This window comes from Plectrocnemia conspersa, unplaced genomic scaffold, assembly GCF_051122295.1.
Source record: "Plectrocnemia conspersa isolate PC_06_02 unplaced genomic scaffold, ASM5112229v1 ptg000014l, whole genome shotgun sequence".
In the NCBI taxonomy this organism is placed as follows: Eukaryota; Metazoa; Arthropoda; class Insecta; order Trichoptera; family Polycentropodidae; genus Plectrocnemia; species Plectrocnemia conspersa.
Genome location: NW_028277178.1, coordinates 12,395,316 through 12,417,309, shown reverse-complemented (window position 1 = coordinate 12,417,309; position 21,994 = coordinate 12,395,316). Strand labels below are relative to the sequence as shown.

At 32.9% G+C, this 21,994-nt stretch overlaps 1 protein-coding gene across 9 annotated transcripts in view; it reads right to left on the bottom strand.

Moving 5' to 3' along the window:
• Positions 1-2,930: 2,930 nt before the first annotated feature.
• Positions 2,931-21,994, bottom strand: part of chinmo (Chronologically inappropriate morphogenesis) — a 267,710-nt gene continuing 248,646 nt past the window's right edge. For 3 of the 9 annotated variants that reach the window (XM_088203671.1, XM_088203670.1, XM_088203673.1), the window contains 5 exons: positions 6,099-6,322; positions 5,665-6,026; positions 4,832-5,055; positions 4,574-4,753; positions 3,204-3,583 (listed from right to left, as the gene is read on the bottom strand). In XM_088203671.1, the coding sequence (XP_088059797.1) occupies positions 3,354-3,583; positions 4,574-4,753; positions 4,832-5,055; positions 5,665-6,026; positions 6,099-6,322 (1,220 nt within the window). In that variant the 3' untranslated portion in view covers positions 3,204-3,353. Of the gene's footprint in view, positions 3,584-4,573; positions 5,077-5,664; positions 6,027-6,098; positions 6,323-21,994 lie in introns of all 9 variants that reach the window. The other 6 variants (XM_088203668.1, XM_088203672.1, XM_088203665.1 and 3 more) reach the window with 4 other exon arrangements.

Here is a 21,994-nt window from a genome sequence, read left to right as displayed (position 1 = left end):
ATATTGCATTTTCAATACAAATAATAAATAATATAAATGTCATGAACATGATTACTGTATTGCCTCGAGTAATAATAAATCAATGTACTGTATAAGGGTACTGCAATTGATGGAACGTAAAAATACTGCTATTTGAGGTATTTGTAGTATATTTAATACGCGACAGAGCTAAAACACTTCGCCACGGACAAATCTGGCTATAGGGAAAAGCACTAGGTGTTTGCTAAGTTTTATCCCTTTTGTTAAAACATTTTTTGAAAATAAACTTACACATTGAACGTGATTAGCCCTTAAGTCATATATTACATATTAAGTTATATTTGCCAAGAAAAATGTAAATTCTTGAACATGATATCAAAAGGTTAACAGAAACATTTTACTGTCTCTAATATTGAAAGTTTTTAATTTAAATTTATCAAAGAAGTTTCCAAAAAACACTGAAAAATATTAATTTTATCTTTAAATAATAAATATTTATTCTCAAATGACATATATGTAGGATCATTATATTAAAAATAGATCATAATAGCGTAACCCTCCTTCTACAATCTGTACCATTAAATTAATAATTGCATATAGATGAAAGGAATGGTAGATTTAATATTAGGATCCTGACAGTAGTGCCAGTAACGTCAATGGCAAGACTTTATGTTCTTTAAAGATCCCACATAGTATATCATATAAATTAAATGTAAAATATATAAATCATTTTCATAAAATATTTTTTAATCAAAAGGGATTTGATTTAGCAGTTAACTAATATATTATAAGAGGGGAGGTTATTAAGAAAAGCAAAACAGTAAACTACGATTGGAGACAACACAAACCTTAGAACAATAAATTTAATAATAATAATAATAATAAAAAATATGAATGCAACATATCCCTAAATATCAGAGATATCACCCGTTGCTACACTCACACACAAATCAAAATTGTTTATTTCTTTATTTATTTATATATATAAGATAACCTTTAAATAAGCAAACGTGTTATTAAAAAAAATAAGGCGTGTAAATTAACGAGGTCTTTTGGCACTAGCAGGTGTGCGTGTGACCTAAGTCAAGCCACACTAACATGATTTATCCATTCGACTATATCAAATAAAAACTACCCGTTGTGACTTTAACATTAAAATTATTCCTGTGATAAATCGACGATAGTGTCAATATCGACGAACCTCCGACGGAGACTTAACTCAAATTTACAATAAACGAAACCGACGAAGGAAGAATCGATATCGATGCATAATGACCGTTTGCACAATTAATGACTAGTTAATACATATATATATAAAAGAAAAATGATGTGGCAAATACATGTCGATAAAAATCGGAGCATTTGGTATTTTTATTTAAAACACCGTGCAAGTCGACTACCCGTAAAATGCACGTAAAATAATATATGATCAATCTTGTACAAGTCACTATTACTACTTACAAATACTGGGAGAGGTCCGGATTTTAAGAGGTCGTATATAAAGTAAATAAATAAAGTTTTGTCACCGGTTGAAACATATACATATAACATAAAATGCAGAAATAAAATCACATTCATACGTAAAAACAATCACACCAACATTGTTTAACAATTACCTAACTAACTATATCCTATCTCATTGTACTTTGTACAATCATTTTCTAACATACCATGGTATAAAACTGTCCATCTACATTTATTAACAGACGTGAAAACTGTATAATTCCTATGTAAATAAATTTCTTAGCTACCCGGCCGAAAAACGCGACAAACTATTTTAATTTGTTAAAAATTGTATTTTTTTTCATCATATCTTCACGTAAATTAATTAGTTATGTAAATATATTTACATATATTTTTTATAAATATATTGATGTAATATCACACATAATTGTATTATATTAAAAAATATATAAAACTAAATTTTCGTGTATTTTTTTAAGATAAACCTTACTTGTTTATATATATATGTATATATATAAATTTACGTATGTATATATGAAAAAAATTATAAATCTATTAACACCTTAATAAGATATGTAGATAAAATTATTAACTCACAAGAAATACTTATATGACGCGTTGTTCGACCGAGTGATCTGAACTAATCCGAAACCCGACGGCCGAGAGCAAGTATTTTACGTACAGCCAGTACAGCGTATTATTATTGATCTACTATTTACACCCAGCTAATTACAAAGCTGCCTGCCTCGACCGTCGTCTTTATACCCCATTTGATTTTTTCCTATACAACATAGCTGACGTACATATATTTAATAACATTTACACTCTTGACGCTCCACTGTCGGTTATGATTTACACAAAACTAATTTTTTTTATCTCTTTACACTAGCTCGTAACTTAAATAGGTAACCATCATCTCACAGTCAACTGGACAAAACTTAAAGAATAATAGGTTTTCAACCCCAAAAACATTTTTTAGATACTGCAAGAACTTAAGTTACGAATTTAATTTAACAAAAAATGTGTGTGTATAGCATTCTCCTCGTATGATCGCCGACCAAAATCTATCAATGGTCGTTATTTTACCCTCGAACTGATTGTGGAAAAAATAGCTTCATTTTGCTTAGTTTTTTATACGTTGCATATATTATCTGTTTTTATCAACTATTTACTTAAAATTAATTATAAATATTTGTATAAGATCCTTTGAGGTATATCTGTACGACTTGAAGACCACAATCTCGTTCTGAGTAGATTAATAACTCTACGCCTTATCAAAATACGGTTTAAATAATGCTTCTCACAACGAGATTTTTAGATCACAGTTATGTTTGATGATAATAAAAAAAAATGATCGATTTTTAAGATCGACTGGCGGCAGGTGCTCAAATTAGTTTTACATGCGAGATACCAAAAACACATTTTTAGAACAATAAAAATAAACACAAGTGCGTTTAACGTTGCAGAATCCAAAATGTCAACAAAGATTTTTTTCTAATAATTATCAACAATTAAGATTTTTCAATTATGATTCGATAGCGCAATGTACAAAGCAGTCTGCCTTTTTGATAACATACATACAACTGCAATTCTTCAGTGAAATTCCTTTTTTTTAAATATTACAAATCACATATCTACATACATCATTTATTATTTTGAAAGTGTGTATCAATATTCAATACGTAACATATAGAAAATCTAGTAAGGCAAAAAATTATATTAATAATTAATTATATACAAAATTAAACTATACTTAGTATCTTCTCTTTTTTTAAGTACATTTATAAAATTTGCTATTATAAGTCAACAGTTTAAAATTATGAAGACGAATTTCACTTTAAAGAACAGCAGCTGAGGCTCTATGCTTTGAACGTTTTACGCTTTCGAGTTATCGGTACGGGGCAATGTGACTACTGGGCGTGATTCGGTAACGGGCCATGATGCTGTTGAAACTGTTTTAGAGCGGCTTCGTGCTTGTGCTCTCGAGCGATATGCCTTCGCACCGTGTTGTTCCTCGTGAAGGTGCGAGCGCAGAACGGGCACGGCACACGGATCCCTTGATGCCGCTGCCTTATATGCGCCCGTAAGTTTGTCTCGTATCCATATAGCCTTTCGCAGAACGGACATTTTAGTTTTTTACCTGAAATAACAATAAGAACACATTGATAAGGTTTACTGTAAAGGTGAGACATGAATATTAAAAGTAATTCGTTATACTTCAAGACCCCAACGACAACTTGATAACTGATTTAAAGTGACGCATCATATTCTATTGTAAATTACTGAGTTTTAGACCCATTCTTAAATTCCGAAGAATCAGAATTGCTTACTTTGAGTTTTCATGATTTTTTTTATGAGTTTTGATGACAAAATCAAATACCCACATTATATCATATATTATGAGCTGTGAAAAGAAACTTTTGATTGCATTTCCCTCATTCTATTAGTTTAACGTGTATTAAATGTGTCTTTTACATATTTGTATAAGATTACAAAATTAGAGGCATACACTTAGAATGTTTGTTGTTGAGATAGACATTTATGAGATACCCATATTCTGCAAATTAACTTTTCCTATTTTTCAAATGTCTCTGAACTGATGTAGGCGACACGTTGAGCTTTCTTGCTAGCTTCTGTATCGTTAATCTCGGACCTGCTTTGATATCAGCCCTAATATCCTCACTAACAACCCATAAGAACTACCCGCCCTCACGTAGATATTTATTGTCAAAATTCTCGGAACAAAATTTTCAGAACCACATTGTACATTTTCTAAATTTAATAGCATCCCTGCCAACTGCATTAAAGATGTTTTTACTTCTATTGTCGCATTATGATTTGAGTTACAACTCATAAAGCATAATATAGCTTAACTGAGATTATTTTATCTTCACTGCCATTGTTGACTTAGGGTTGAATATATCGAAACAAAAAATATTCCATTACTAAATAGCATTATTAATACGACTACTGTTGACAAAACCCCAAAGAATAGTGAAATTATTGTTAATTTATAAAGAGTTTTACATTCTTGCAAGTGTAAGAAAAAAACGCAAAGATTTATCGGACAACCTCATATTTTTTAACAATTTCCTTGAAAATACAGAATATACACAAGGCACAAACTCACCGTCTGGGGTTGCGATTCCTCCCGATTTACTAGCAGTAAGGTGCTTTGCAGTCCATACAGGCATTTCGGGTACGTCAGGGGGTGCTGCGGGTGGCGTTGGTGGCGCACTGTACGGACCTCCGCCTACGCCGCCACCGCCACTACTAGGGAATTCCTGCGTTTCCATTTTGATACGTAAGTCTGAAAATTTCAGCATAGGTACAGCTTGAGTTTGTGTCTTTTGAAGTGGTCGAGGTGTTGGTGGGTGTGAGAAAGGACCTTCTGCCCCCTGGTCCGCCGACTGTCTGCGTTCGCATACTTCCTCGGCGGCGCCCCTTTCGTAACCATTATTCGCAGACGCCGAGGACGGGGGTTGATGCGAATGTGGCGTCGTCGGAGTGGCACCAGAGCCTTCTTCTGGAAACCTGCTACCTCCGCAGCCAGGCGATGAGCGCGTGTCAGGCTCATCGCAACTTCCGGCAATCGAACTTGACGATCCGGGTCTGAAATTGAGTGCGTGCAGACTTAATTAAAGCAATATAACTAGCTTACTCTACTAAGTTAAAAAAAAAATGTTATAAATACGCAGAATGGGTATATTGTATACTCAAATTAGAACACACTAGTATTTAGTCTTAATATACTACTTGACACTAAAAACTAAATTAATTGCCACATATATTTTAGTCTTTGTACAGTCATAGAATGATAGTCGTTTAATGGTTTGACAATAAGAGCTTTGTCATCTGAATTATGCAATATACATAATATATAGGTAATGAGTTCATTATTAATATAATTCCTATTAACTAATTGCAATATTAAAATTTATTTATTCTTCCTTTTGTGATTCACTGTTAAATTATTGTCTAGTAACTGCAATGACATTAATCCTTTTAGGCTAAAGTTTTCCATGTGTATTCCTTTGTATTTACTATTCACTGCAATCCATTTTATTAAATTTCTTTTCTCACCTTCTAGAAGCAAGATCAAACATGTCTTATCCAGAAGTTCAGAAGTCACTTTGAAACTACATTTGTAGCTTTGTCAGTGTTTCCGTTTGTATCTTTCATATGACATAATGTGACTAATAAGTAGGCTTTAATATTCACCTATAATTTCTAGCGTGGGGAGATGGTGCCGGAGAAAGTGGTGCTTTCCCGTCCCGCAGCACCGAAGATCGCAGCTCGGGGGGTTGCGAATCCTGCGGGGAGCGCAGTGCCCTGCGGCGTGGCGCCTCTGCAAACTGGTGATGGTGGTGGATCGGCGGAGGCAAAGGTGTCGGATATCCTCCTCGGTGATGATACGTGGGCATTCCGTGCTGCAAGTACGGAGGCAGCGCAGTGGCGAATGACCCACCCGGGGAACTGTCCGCCTCGCCACCCGTAGCACTGTTGTTTAACTTCACTTTGCCTACGGGCTGCTGACTCTGCGCCACAGCCAACTTTTCATGTTCTATGCTTAAACCCTTGACCTAGATTTGAAGGCAAAATTAGTATTTCCATTTTGATAGATTTTTAAGATGAAAGATTTGGAAGAGACTCACTTGTAAGCTCTCCGCACTCTTGAGGAAGCCCGACAGGGCATCCTGGCTGACGTGCACTTCTCCTTTGTACATAAATTCGAGCAGCGCGGCCATGTTGGCGGCGCTGGTCGCTTCCAGGATAACGTAGCAGGGACCTGCATGACTTGGTGGTGCCGCTGCAAACAGCTCCTGGAAGTGCTTACTGCAAGCCGCCAGGATCAGCTTGTGCGCCCGAAACGTTGTTCCTGAAACAAAAGATAATATGATATTATTCGATGCTTACATTGCAACATTATACTTCGGAATGTAAGTTTAGAAAATATACATGAAGTCGAGTATCTTTGGAAAATATTAAACACATACTGGAAAACTCTATCTAGTCTGTAAAACGGTATTCGGATTAGACACCTTACATTGTGGTGTGCTTAAACAAATTATGAAATTCAATCAGGCAATCGTAAACTAAAGGTTGTTCGTAGGAATGTTTTGCTTATAGTTTATATCACGTTATTGAATTTTAGAAATTATAAAGTATATAAGAAGTTATTACTGCTAGAAAACCACAGAATGATCCAATTCCAGTTTCTATGTTAGCAGCACTATAAATCAGACAGCTGTCCCTATCAACAATGTCTAATAAATACAAATATTAAAAATTAGATTATCCAATAATTTTGCTTCAACATGTTCTAGATAGAAAAATGATATACACAAAAAACTAATTTATTGTATAATTTTATGCTAACGTTTCGGTATTTGCATTGCTATACTAAAACGAATCAGTTTTCTATCCAGTTAATTTTATCATCATCATGAAACGCTTGAAAGCGAGCGTATTATTATTTGGAGATGGACCACCAGCGACCATAGATTAAACAAAGCAATTCTAAAAGCTTTCATTGAAATGTTCGCGAGAACAATACTTCTTAGTAGTATTTTTTTATGCTGATTTAACATGCATAAATGAAAGGTGTTTAATCAAATGTATTGACAGTATATTGGGAATGCCTTTATAAGTACTGTGCATAAATTATTATGTTAAAATCATTCGTAACGGATTGCCTTGTTAAGAACAGGACAAGGAATATTTTTATTTTACTGGCAACTTATAATTACACACCCAATTTGTATAGCTGGCCATTGCAGCGAAAAGTTGGCGAGCACTAAGCCTCTCTCATATATATAAAAACAGACACACAACGCGCAAATTATTAAATTCCATTCGAGACTCGCTCCCGACAAAGAATTTCAACTTGAAGCACTAAGTTCGTATGAATTCGAAATTCCTGCCGATAAGACACCTTGGTTCAGCCACACAAAACACGATTGATCGCGCAGCGCAAAAATTTTGTATACTTCGTTTTTGGAGACGCAGCGCATAGTATTTAATAAATAATTGTATGAATTACATAAAAATCTCACAAATTAGCGACGGCTAATCATTTCATAATGAAATTTGGTCCGAAAAACGAACATGCGTACTAACCGTAAGGCAAGTCATGAAATTTGTTGACTGATCGATGCATTAAAGTTGCATCGATCCTATTTGAACAGTTGATGGCGCCGCGTAACGTCACGTAATAATAAAATAAATCGGTTCACCTGTGTCGTTTCATCACATTTAAATTATGTTTAAATTCAATACGTTTTTACGTAAAGCTGTAAACTAAGTGCACGTTGTTTACACAAGTGGCTCGGTAATTTATCAGCACACACACTCGAATTTCTGCCTCGTATCTTTGATCTGGCAAATTCGAAATAAATAAAATCAAGGCCAAGTCGCATTCGTATCAGCCGGGGTCGATGACACCACGCTCAGAGATAAATGCAATTACATCCATATGTACGTATGCGAACGTAAACGTGAGCGTGCAAAAATAGCGTAGGGGTGTGTGCGTGCACGCAAATATGTAAGTGAACGTAAGCGTGCGCGTGCGTGGGTATGTGTGTGTGCACGGTTTACGTAATGCAAGATTTGAAGGTCAGAAATCGTGAATCTTTCGCCGGTTTCGAAACGAAAACAATATTATTGAGTTTAATGCTCTGTATGCGATAACTGACCAAATAACATGAACCTAACCAAAATTGTAAAGTGAAAGAATAGATACTTTGAAATATTGCATTATTTAATTTAGAATTTTATCTAAGCGTTCTCTTATAATTTATAATTATTTTTAGAAATACATTAAAAATATTTTCATTACTCGGTTTGGTGTTAAACCGTATAGTACATAATTACAATAAAATTGGAGATATGGGTCCTTAGAGAAGTGAATGCAGGCGTATGCCGACGATGTGCACATAAGAAGAAAATTAAAGACAGTGATCCTAATACGCTTAGTTCTCTCGGGCAAGCTTATAAATTAATCCAAATAAAACCAAACATTAATAAAAATTAATAATAATGAAATAGCAGGAGTAAAAGTATTTAGAAACCACCCTAACATTTTCCCCTAATTCGTGTAAGATTATATTCATAATACTTCAATAATTCCTTTGTCGGAATTAATCTTTACTTCAAATAAGATGAATACAGTGTCGTAATTGGGATGCATTATTCATTTTGAAATGTACCTAATAAGATTGTCTTAAGTGCTACCTTATTAGGTTACAGCTAACTTATAAAAGAAAGGCCTCGTATATATTTTTAATCTTCTGTTGTAACTTGACATGCGTGAGCCCAATGAGTTACAAATGGGATGAACACAAGTCGTTAAGCGAGGGGTTTAATAAATTTTTGTTTATTCTGAATAAGGATAAACAAAACATATTACACAATATGAAAATACAATCAGCCAAAAATATTAAAATTATGTACCAAAAATAGTTTATTCGTAAAAAACATGCATATCAACATTTTAGTCATCAGTGTTATCATCATAAATAACAGCAGGGTTATCGAATTATTTAATGTTATCAGTATCAACAGAGTTTTTCAGAATGCGAGAACATGGAAGTAATTTTAATGTCTGCATTACACTCTGGAAGTTGTCCAAGGTTGGCCAAGGACGGAGAATATAGTGGGTTACTTCGGTCGAGTTCGGTTCTGTCTGCTCTAAAATCTCTCGGAAGTTGTCCGAGGTTACCGAGAACGGGAGGTAAAGTGGGGGTAATTCAGTCGACTTGGCCAGCTTCGAGCACTTCCGAACATTGTCGGCATTATTTTCCGAGTCAAAATGACCGAAGTCGGACCTGCTCTTTCAAGCGCGAGCGGTGAGATACTTCCCCTATCGCTCTCTCGCGTATTAAGTAACGAGAGTGAAAGAGATAATGATATGGTGTTTCGCAAACTGAGATAGAACGAGTAACTCGCTTCTATGCGCGTAGGCGTCCTATGGTTAACACGCATGTCGAGCGCTACATCGTGGTCACGTGGTCAAGTTATAATACTTATCGGGGACTTCAACAGACTCTTACTGATATCTTTGAATATTTTAGGGCACCAAAAGGGATTAATTATATTTTTGATAGTATATTCTTCTAGCAGATATCGTTATCATATTTTTTTTCATATAAAATGAAATAATTAGTGGTACTTGATTTTGTTAAAAAAAATCGTTTCGAATATCCTTATGTAAATACATAATAATTCGTTATGGTGTGACATTTATATAAACCGATCTAGGAAAATTCCTAGATCGGTTTATATAAATGTCACACCATAACGAATTATTATTTATAATCGATGGCGACAAATTCTATGATAGTCACAGATGTGGTGTTCGTATTCGGAAGTATCATTTTTATGCCTTATGGCATTTTGAAAAAGCCGACAAAATATTTACGACCATAAAATTTTCACTGATATTGTATTGGTGAGTACCCATACTAACTTTTATAATTATCAGTAGCGTAATTTTAATATTATGACAATTTAAAAATTGCGATTATTTAGCACATTTTTCGATCGCGCTATATGCCGGCTTGACGGAACGTGACAGAAGCCGCCGTCCGGACGCATATAAAATTTGCGACAGTGTTGTCGCTTACTCGAAGTCGTAGGTCTCGGCTGACTTCAGTTGTAGCTTCAGTTCCAGAGAGTGTAGTGCAGGCATAAAAGTACACGTTATTAAAATAAAATATTATTCAAACGTTTTATCACAAACTTTGTTATACGCCTCGATTTTCTGGAACGTATACACGTACCTCTATAATTAAAAATGTACCTCTATAATTTTTGTATGTTAAAAGGTAAAAGCAGTTTTATTACTTAATTTTATTATTTAAATTTAAAAATTGTTTACAGTACCACAAATATTTTTTTAAATAAAATTAATATCACCAGAGTCACTCAATGATTATATTTGTACTTTGCACACATTAAATAATTTGTGTAAATAATATTATTACATCCAAATTTACGAAATGGCGTCAGATTTGATTACAACTTTAACCGGCGCGTTACTCGCGTGTATTATATATAAAATAGCATTTTTAGATATTTTCTCTAAATATTTCGTTTCTCTGAATGAAAATCGATATTTTTTATGCGCTTAATTTTGTCCGAGTGGCAAGCGGCTCGCATGTTTCATGCAGCAACACATTTTTTCCATTTCGAAACGCCCAAAAACCCTCCCTCCCGTTCAATAGTATCGCATCGATAAGGCTTCCCGTACACGAAACCGTTTCTAAAAATACAAATTACAAAAAAGCGTATTCATACGTTATCTACCACCACATATGTACACATATGTGTTTTGTTATCAGGCAGGAATGTATGCCGTATGCTATCTGTCAAGTTTGCAATCGGCTGTAATATAGCCAAATTGATGCATTTCGGTATAAAAATAAATAAATTAGGTAAAAAACATATCGTGTCTTTCCGCGAAAAAGTGCGATTAAACTAAATAACAAAAACAACAAAAAATGGCAAAACAAGATAGCTAAAGATGCAAGTTTATGTGGCGATAACCTCTACTTTCACAAATTTATTCTTATATATCGTTCAATAAAAATATAATTATGTAATCGCAATTAAATTTTAATTGCGCGATATAAGTGTATATTATATGAATAATATTTTTCAGCTTTATTACATCACAATACACAGATAAAACCACGAAAAGTACTCCGATTAAATTTTAATTCGGTTTAAATATAACAAGATCAAAACATTTTAAAATGATTCCTAATTTGAAAGTAGTAACTGGCTGTCAAGAAGTTATCTGGGAAAACAGTTAATTTGGTGAAATATAAGGTTATTGACATATGTATTCTTACATTCGCAAATATGTCTAATTATAACGATTATAGCAATCTACGGTGTCAAGGTCAGTTGTTTGTGGCATTAAATTAAATATAGTCACTTGGTAATTTAAAATAAAATTATGTAATATAATACAAAGCTATTGCATGTTCCGAATTTTTCTCATATTTCTGACGAATATCAAGAAAATTAATTTTAGTAGGGTAGATTTGTTTTATACTCTTATTCCTTAATTAACACGGTAGATATGTTCCAGAAAATATCGCGTGAATCTGAACCGCGTATATCGAGGCATAGAACGAAATTTGTAGCAAAATAATTTAAGTACATAAAGTAAGCGAGCAAATATTCAGCGACACGCGTGCGCTTCAAAAAGCAACTCAGGACACACTACATGGGTAGTGAGAGAGGTTCCAGATGTAGGTCAAGTGCAAGAAGTGGAAGTAAGCGATTTGATATATTACAAAAAAAAATCCTAACCTCATAAAACAAGTGCCACGTAAATACAAATTTGTAATTAGGCTACTTATTTTAAATCGCGTGATTTAATAAAAACTAGAAAATTCAATCTCCACCTATATAACACTTTTTTTTTAAATTATTATTTAGTATTAATACCTAGTAGTATAAACAGTATTAAAATAAATAAAATAGATAATAGCACTAATGCTTGAGGTAGGATTTTTTAAATTTATAAATACTTAAAATATAACATACATATGCTATGAAAAATTATAACTTTTATTGCATTTGACATAATTTTATGACCAAAGGTTCACATAGCAATGCGCATCTCGCTTCTGCGATTTAGTACTCAAAAGACACACATATGCGTACCCCGACGTGAATGCGTTTTAAAGTAAATATGACTCGCAGTTGATTTTAAATTGTTTATTCAAATCTAAAATAATATAGTTTATGCTGCGCAAAGAGAAATTTCATGATTAATTTGTTTAATCCCTTTCCTTTCCCTATTACGAAACGAAAATGTCGATAAAGTTAGACACATGTACATTTTTAAATAAAAAAAACTTATCCTTACTACTAAAAAAATCGGAAAATGGCTCGCAAACCAATGGTTCTCAAGTAGTGTCTTATGCGCGCAGCTAGCGAAAATCGCGGCCTTGGAAGCGCATTAGTGCTTCGACTTTCGGCGCTTCCGTAACCTTCGCCGCATCGGCGCCCATAGGCTGCACAGTTTGGGCACCGCTGCGCTCACCTTGACCGATTCTAGGCGTAATTCGATAATAAAAAAAGGTCAATAACGAAATTCGACGACGCGCAATTACATAACGCTGCTATTTTTACTATTATTACAATGACATGCACGTATTTTTTTCTCTTAATTTAGTAAAGTCCAAACCGCGTCGAGATGCAAATTTTGCTTTTTTCTAGCACGTTTGTTATTTTTGGGCCTCTATAGAAAAACCGGATTGAAAAAACCTATAGGACGGTGGTACCGGTTTTTTTACGAAATTTTATCGTTAGCGATGATAGTTAAATGTTGTAAAATGAAAACAAACAACTTAAATCTTGAAATCTAAATCTACTGATACTGGCAGAATAAAAGATAATAATTTAACATAACAAGTTTAAATTATGAGCTAGCTTAGTAGAATCTTTGTATTTATTTTAAACTAGAATTATATTAGTCATACATTTAAATAGGTTAATATGTGTTCCTAAAAGTAATAGGTGAAACCCATAAAATGTTTAATTAATTTTTAATGACAAAACATTCAATATCATCAAATTTTGGAACTGAATACGCGCCTTATTAACACAAATTATGTTTAAAGAACACGTTAACTAACATCAACGTGTTTCAAAATATTTATAAATTTGAAAATAAAACTGCAAACTGAAGTTAATTCAAAAAGTAGTTTAATCGTGTTGTATAAAAAATAAATTCTTATTAAGGGTATATATAACATACCCCTAAATATTTTAGATAATGATACAAAACCACACGCAACTTATACCATATATCATATTTAGTTCCCATGAATTTTATTATACAACTTAACCTAAAAATATTTTTTCCTGAATAATATATACCATTTTACAAAAAAAAAAATTTTACTATGACAATAAATATATTAAATTTACTAAGATTGCAAATAAAAAAAGAATTATTAAATTAATATAAATTAATAGCTTTTCACATTTTATTTATTTTTATTGAGAACCAATTGCTTGTATATATAAATAATTTAAGATCAAAGCACTTACGAAAAATATGTATTTTGCCTTTTGATATAAAAGAATCTATGTATGTATAAATTTGCTATCTGAAATTTATTTTTTAACATTATTTATAGAGCTATAAATTTGTCTTATTATTATAAAGAAAATTTTATAATTAATATTGACCATTTTATTTTTATTTTTTAAATTAACCGACGAAATACTGTATGATAATATTTAGTATTAATTAATCAAAACATAACTTAATTAAATGTGTTAAATACATGACAAATTTCATTATGTTTCATTCAATTCCATATATTCCATAAAAGATTAGATCTCAATACACATAGTATATAGATAATAGATACATACATGACAATAATCCATGTTAATTAAATTTAGTATATTATATTAACGAACCAAAACAAATATACAAGAGCACATTGACTTTAAGTACATTTTCATTAATTTTCCCACGAAAGTCACGAACTCTGCACTTTTGCAAGAAATTTTCGCGCTTCGCGAAAACTTCGCGAAAAGCCTCAGGCTTTCGGCCGAATTTCAGCATCTGCCAATGGATTGCAAACTTCGCTAAGGAATTTAATTCCCGGTGGCCTTTTGTGGTGCAATCGAGCGTCCGAAAAACATTTTCAGATTTCGAGCTCTCCCTTTGAATGATCCGTGTCCTGAGGCCTGAACAAACTTTTGCTTTGGCGAAAAATTCTACGAGAATTTTTCGGCTCGAAGGCGGAACACAATGCGAAAATCCCCAATCGGGATTTCTCCAACGTCTCTAGCGTATCTGAGATTAATTAGGGCACTGTCCTTCTCATTCACTTTATGGTATACTTATACCTATACGTATGGCGAAAACTTGAATGGTTCTGATTCGTCGATATTCTGATATGTTTCAGAATCTTGAAGGGAGAGAGAGCTAAGAATAATCGCATTCGAAATATCTGGCGTATATAGTTATTATTACACACATACATATGTATTGGATAATCCCGAAATAAATTTCGATTTTTCAATTAAATTTAAAAGTCGCTATAAAATATTTACTTTTATTTAAATGATTTACAATATAATTTTATTTTAACATGTTAACTGTACTATACGTGTAAACACGTCAATGCAGTTTTGTAAAATAATAAAAAAAATATTATTTACTACAATAACTCTAAATTTCAGTAGGAAGTAATAAAAATGTCATTTAGTTGTATGTTCCATTTATATTACCAATAAAACTGCTATGTATTTTATAAAAAAAGTAAGGGATTTTCAAAACTAGATTCCGATTAAAGATTAAAAATATAGCCTTCTCCCACCTTTTGGCCATTTTTTTAATTACTAATAACATAAAATGTTGAAGGCTTTGATTCAAAATATTTTAACAGCCCTATTTTCACATCGTCTGCATTATGTTTTTTTTTATATCTAGAAAGTGTTACATCGATCAAAATAAATAGCAGTTTAAAGGAGCAAGGTCTGAAGAATATGGTGGATGAGAACCATGTTCCTTATCGAGAATAAATTTCGCTACATGGGGATGCGCATTGTCGTTATTCAGTATAGTGCGCATTGAAAATACCAAAAAGTATTTTTTTAACCTTTAAAATAAATGTCTAAATCTATATAACAGATTATACATATAATCTAGTCGTTATCGGACAATAAAGTGTGTTTATATAAAAGAGCACACGAAACTCATATTTGACAAAAATATCAAAAGGGTCTGCAGCTTATAACTTGCTGAAGTTAACCTTGTTTTAAAATTTATCAAGATTCATATTAGTATTTTACCTACTCTTTTAGATAATATAATTTTTTATAAAATTAAAGCACATGCTATTTCCATATGATTCACCAAATACCATCTCTAAAAATGTGTTTTAAAGCAAATCTGAATGTTTATAAAAGACATAATAGCAATGGATCTAACCAGAACAACTGTGGGTTATTCAAAATTCTTTCCTAGACCTTGGCCTTCGAATTCGATACAATCATAAAGACAACAAGTCCGGGCACGTAGATGTGCCTAACTGGTTCTTTTTTTGGCATGAAATCTAAAATCACACCGTAAACGCGCAGCAGGTGAAATTTGCAATTTTAATTCACGCACAAAACACGCATGTGTGTTCCTAAGTATAGGTTAAAATAATTAATTATACCAGATAGGACAGCGTTGCCAGATATGTACAAGCGTAGATTGGCAGCACTGCTAGTGGTAACTTGATAGTATTTTTTTACGTGCGTGAATGCGAAAACATCGTATGTTCCATTGCCACCATATATTATCCCCATTTGAACAGCAATTTAGCCGAAGATAAAATAAAACCGCTATATCCTAGAGCGCGTATCTGGCGATAATAAATTAACCTAATGGTTAATTAACCAACTCACAAAAATTACATTGTCTTACTCCACTAGTTTTATAAAATTGTTAACTAAATGTAGAAAAGCAAGGTTGAGCAATGGAATATTTCAACATCCACATTTTACTATATTTATTAGTGATTCTTCAAACATTTAACATTTTTCTACACATGAGAAAACTCGTCAAAACATATACATTCGTGGGAAAATAGGCAACAATTTCAAATATCCGGCGTTGCAATGCATCACTAAGCGTTTTAATATAATATTTAAGATAAGTCAATATAACGCAACTTTTTAAAAAGTAGTGTTAGAAAAGATAAACACTAAAGCATTTACAATTAATGGTTCGTATCATGAGGAACAAAATGTAACATGCGTTCAACTACACTTGTTTTCGGGACCTTGGTAACTAACTGATCTAAGCGTAAATATTGTTCAAGTGATACATTCATCTAAAACAAGACACTTTCCTAAAAAAACCTGTTACTTCCAGAAATATAAAGTAATGATTTTTAAATAAGACATACATCCAAAGAACGAAAATTATTTTTTAATCATTATTACGCGCATATAATATATATGTATATATAAAACATGATTTTAACTTTACATAAATGTCGGTAATTAGTAATTCGAAAAGAACCGCTTTTCCGAAGCATGCATTCCATTTTCTTCAATGTGGGTTTTCTTACTCACTGCTTTTAAGTGTGACATTCTTTCAAAAAGTTTGTCCTTTTAAAACCGGGTTGCGCATTATTCCAAAGAACATATAATTTTAATTGTATAATATATCTACTGTGAAAAATTCTCTGAAAAAATATTTACTTCAACTATGATTTTATTGTATATACTGGCTCTGGAGACTTGATAAAAACATTTACTTAAAAAGTTGGATGTAGTATTGAAGCAATAGTGTTGAAATTTAAATGTGTTTATAAGTAAGACATTCATATAAAAAATGGGATACGTTCCTAAAATAGGCTTATATCTTTCTAAATGTTTTAACTTTATACCGAATAATTGACAAATAAAAGCAAAAATTGTACAAAATACAATTCAAACAGATCTATGACTAAAACAAATTCGCTTTTCAAGTAGGAATCTAAACTTATACCGTCTCTAGTAAATGGGACGTTTTCCAAATCATCGTCGTGCGTCTGTTCCAAGAACGCCTGTTGCTATCGAGCCGTGATTAACAGGAAATGAACGCGTTCCTCGCAAGGATTCCGTCCTTGAACTGATCCAGGAAGTAACATCTAAAAGGACCGTATCTAAAATTAGCCATCTGACGACTGCGAGCGCAGCACCCGCGGGGGCCCGCGGGCCAAAGGGCCGCCGTTGCGACACAATGCTCGTTTAACATTGGCCCACATTGCAGGGCCCTACTACTCTTGAAAATAATTTATCGAACGAGGCCAACGCAGCTAGAGCTACTGGCACACGTGGACTATGCTCGCTCCCAGCCGCTTACGTAAGCCACGCATTTCGCTCCGTGTGGTGCACACATGCTGTATGTGCGTCGTCGGTGGCCCTGACGCTCTTTGAATTGCTATTGAGCCTCGTTTAGAGACTTCTTTTCTAGATACAGTAAGATGTAGAGAAGGAATAGACCATATTATAATCCAGACTTTCTATAGCGAAATTATATGTACCCATAAGTCGCTAGACTTTTACTCTCTGCGACTGCAGTTGTTGATGGCGATCTACCGATGAAGGATTCGCCAGATATTAGATGTTTCAATATGTTTTTTATATTTAAATCATCATTGTATTTAGAAAAACGTTTTACAAACAAGATACGATGTAAATCGTACTAAAAAGCGGGCGATCGGAAGTAGTTTCGCGGTCGACTGGTCGATCGCAATGGACGCACTATCAATAACAAGTCGAACGATAAGCAGAAATAACAAATGATTTGGTGTTTTAAGTAGTAAATCGCGTAAACCGACATTGACTGACTTGTCAAAAGACACATGCCCAGTTTAAAATAAATTTATTGAGAAAAATAAAATATTTTTACTTTTTACTTTTTTGTACTACAAACTGCTGTATTATTTAAAGTATATATTATAATATAAATCAAACGCATAATTAAATATTATTTAGAAAATAATATCTTTGGCAGAGCAACTAAATTATTATATTACATAAATCTGAGATTATGGATAAGATAAATATAAGGTGGTAACTAGAGATTGATGTTTTCGGAACGACTGGTAAAATAAAAGTATAATAAATTAACAATATAACAAATAATGGATGTCTTGTCTACGAATAAACCTTCATTGTAAACTGAAAATAAGCAGAATTTTATGTTGCAAATAAGTATTTAACTAAAAAACATACTTGTATTTTCTAAAACGTTACTCTGAATAAATTGTAAATTTAACATGACAATAAGAATTTCTTTTTTATGTATATGTATGAATTATACATATACATAATAATTTTGAATATGTACAGTTCAATTACAGTTAACGAAAATAAAAAAAAAATATACACAAATTCAAGGATATGTTAGGATTTCTTTTATTAATTGTATTTAATTAATTATGAAAAAGTATATCAAATAAATAGCCACATCTGGACCGTTTGCAGCATCCGATACGATTCGTACATTTCAGGATGTTGGTTTTTAGGTGCTCTAACGTTTCGGGTTCGTCGACGTAGACACGACCTTAGAGTAATCCCACTAAAAAATACGTTTAATCACATACTCTTAGGGGCCAGTTGTCGTTACCAAAACGTGAAATAATGCGAACTGGGATCTTTTCACGCAAATCATCTTACATTTCACACGATGTGTGACAGGTCTTGTTAGAACCACGTGTCTTTCACATGAATATATTCGATTTCGTGCTAAAAAATATTAGTTATCATGCGCCTATAACGCTCATCATTGAATGTTACAGTTCAACCATCATCGTTTATAAAAAAGTAAGGCCCAATGACGCCACCTGACCACAATGTCACTTTTTGGACATGTAATGCTCCTTTGTGAATCACATGAGGACAGCTGTCTGGTTTACAGTGCTGCCAACATAGTAAATTCGAATTAATTCATCCTGTAAATGTTTAATACATACATATATTATTTTGAGAGTAAATTAAATTATAAATGTCTTACTCGAGAATTTAAGTATGAAAATAATTTTTATTGTGCAACAAGATTTTTGCCACATGCAGAAAGTAATTTAATGCATTTTCTAACAGGCTTATAGTCAAATATTATGATTCACATTTACTTTTATAATTTTTTTTTTAATATTTTTACAATATTGTATACGTGGCACTGATATAAAACTATGTTTGAGTTTTTAATTTGGGTTTATATATTTATAAGGATTTTAACAGTGATATTTTTGTAAGAAAATCAATACAACTATTAATTTATAATACAAAAGCGTTGATTGTGTAAATACTCTAAGCTTTTATAATCATCATATTGTGATTATTAAAAATAATAAATATTGTGGCAATGTCAAGTTATAAAGCTCTAATTATTTTCACGATAACAATATTAATTTAGTGTTCTTCCATTAATGGTTTCTCTTTCCATTTCATGTGTTGATAAATAGAAGCTGAGAAGTAAGCCGATCATTGTTTATTGATTATTGATTATACTACACCAATTTAAGGTTTCAATATCGATTCCGATCGTTATCTGATTTAACTACTATACTTACTGTTACCAGTAAATCTTTAGACTGTACAATTAGGGTACTGATTACTAGTTCTTAATAAATATATAATAATACACGTTTTAGAATTTAAGTAAAAATTAAATTGTTGCTTTGATTTGGTCTTACTCAGAGAGTAGTAACAGTTACAACAGTTAGCACTTACGATTATGATTAAATTCACACACGGGTATCTAAGCTTTTAATTGCCTAATTCTCTTATTCTCAAACAATGTTATATTTATACTAATTAAAGCTTACCATTTATCGTTAATTATTATTAGTAAAAAATAATATGATGCATAAATTCTAGGAAGATTAAAGTTAAAGATTTGTCATTAAATAGTTTCGCGAGAATTTTAGCTCGTCACGATTTTTTGCTGTGAAATATTTATCAAAGCGGTATTCTGACTTGGTTGCCGCTAGCTGCGATCGATCCGAGATCTTGGAGGAAAAGCCGAAGCTTTTGAGGGACCCGAATGCGATTTTCCACTCGGAAAAGCCGGCTGATTGAATTCGTCCGAGAGCTGCGAAGAAAGGCTTAAGCCGAGAGAACTCCCCGGGAAACTCCTCAAAGGAGGGCTCCAAAAGTGAGTTTCGTCATCTAAGCCGAGCGGCCATTATGTATCGAACACTAATAAGGATGGATATTCCCTGTTCCCTAATGGCGTTCCGGTAATAGGCCTCGGAAAGCGAAAAAGCTTATACCTCCCTCTCCCTTTCATTTTCAGGTTAAGAGACTCATTTTTTATCGCAATTAAACTTATTTAGATCAGAGCCACAAATCGAAGATTCCATGAGAACTTTCCGATTGATTCCGGGCGACGAATAAAAATTTATACGCTCAAAAATTATGCGCGGACGTGTCCAAATTACCATAGCCCATCTCTCGATTTGGGACTCTCGAAGGGAACATAATCGTAAGCCTCTCTTTTTACGCGCACGCATTCGTAGAGATAAGGTGGCGAAAATTGCAACGTCGCTAAGCGACTAATAATGGTATATAGCAAAAGCTCTAACTAACAAATAGCAATTATGTGTTTAAATGTAACAAAAATTACATTTAATAGAAAATTACTATGGTATACAATTAGTTAATTATGTGTACTAAAGCAATCGTTAATCTAAGCAGGATGTGCGTATCTAGGTCATAAAGCAAAGTGCGGGTACAAGAAAATGTTTAACGTCAATTAAACGTTTTCTTTTACATATTGTTTAATATGACCCTATAGCATGAGTTCTTAAACCGTAAGTTGCGCTAATCTAGAATAAATATTGACAGATTCTAGATGTCATATAACAGCAACAGAAAAAGAAAATGCTGATTATAGAGAAACTAAAATTTTGTAAGCCACTACTCATTACAATAAAAGCTGTTGATACGGTCAATCATCTGTCCGATAAATATCGATAAGTAGAAAATATAATTATTCTATGACGTATTCGTCAAATAAAACTGAAAACTGAGACTTTTGCGAAACGACCGCAAAATTCTCTTCGTAACCTTCCGCGATGGATACAAAACAACATCGAATTAGTGTACTCGGTGAGCTTCATCGAGAAATGCCAAAATATATAACAACTAATGAACGAATTATTTAAAACAAAAATACTTGACAAAAGACAAAATTAAGTTGTATATGCATAATGGTGCACCTTTCAAAATTCTCTAAGAATCTGACTTAGGAGCTTAGGAGCTCAAAAACAAGTATTTCACTTCTTTACATCGTCATCTATTAGCATCAAAAACTCTTTCCCAAATACATTAAAACCACTAAAATCAGCGATGCTATTCAAGTTGTAAACTTCATTTTTGAGCCGAATATGGAGTTTTATTCGTAATATGGAAATCAATACTGAGATAGCTATATTTATATAAGAAGAGAAGAGGAAATTGTGTGAAGAATCTAGCATGTTTTAGTCCAATGCCTAAAAAATGCCAACTCACCCTAAAGTTCGGTCGTAAGATCATTCCCAAGGGAGGTGTGACAGCAAATAGTTGTAGAACCACTGCTGTAGAGGGCACAATCGCATAAACTGAGGAGGAGGTCCTTTCAAAGCTTTCAGTGAGGCGGACACCGAATCTGATTTAAATATAAACACCGGAAAAACAAAATATAAGAAGGTTTTGCAAGCATTTTGTAGATCGCTGTTCACTGTAATCGCTGCTTACGGATGATAACCTATTTTTCTAACCTAACATAACCTAACCTATCCTAACAGATGATATAATACTCAAATTGTGTTGCCATCAAAACATTTAAAAAAATACTGACACACGCGCACTTTAAAATCAATGACAATAATAGTCCTGCTTACGTCGGTTCGAGAATGACGACTCAGAGTCACTGTAAAGATTTTTATATTAGAAATGTTTTATTATATCGAAAGCAGCTTACTTAATCAAAACACCACGCTTTAGGCTGACTTGGCATCCAAAGGCTGCAAAGCGGTTAACTTAT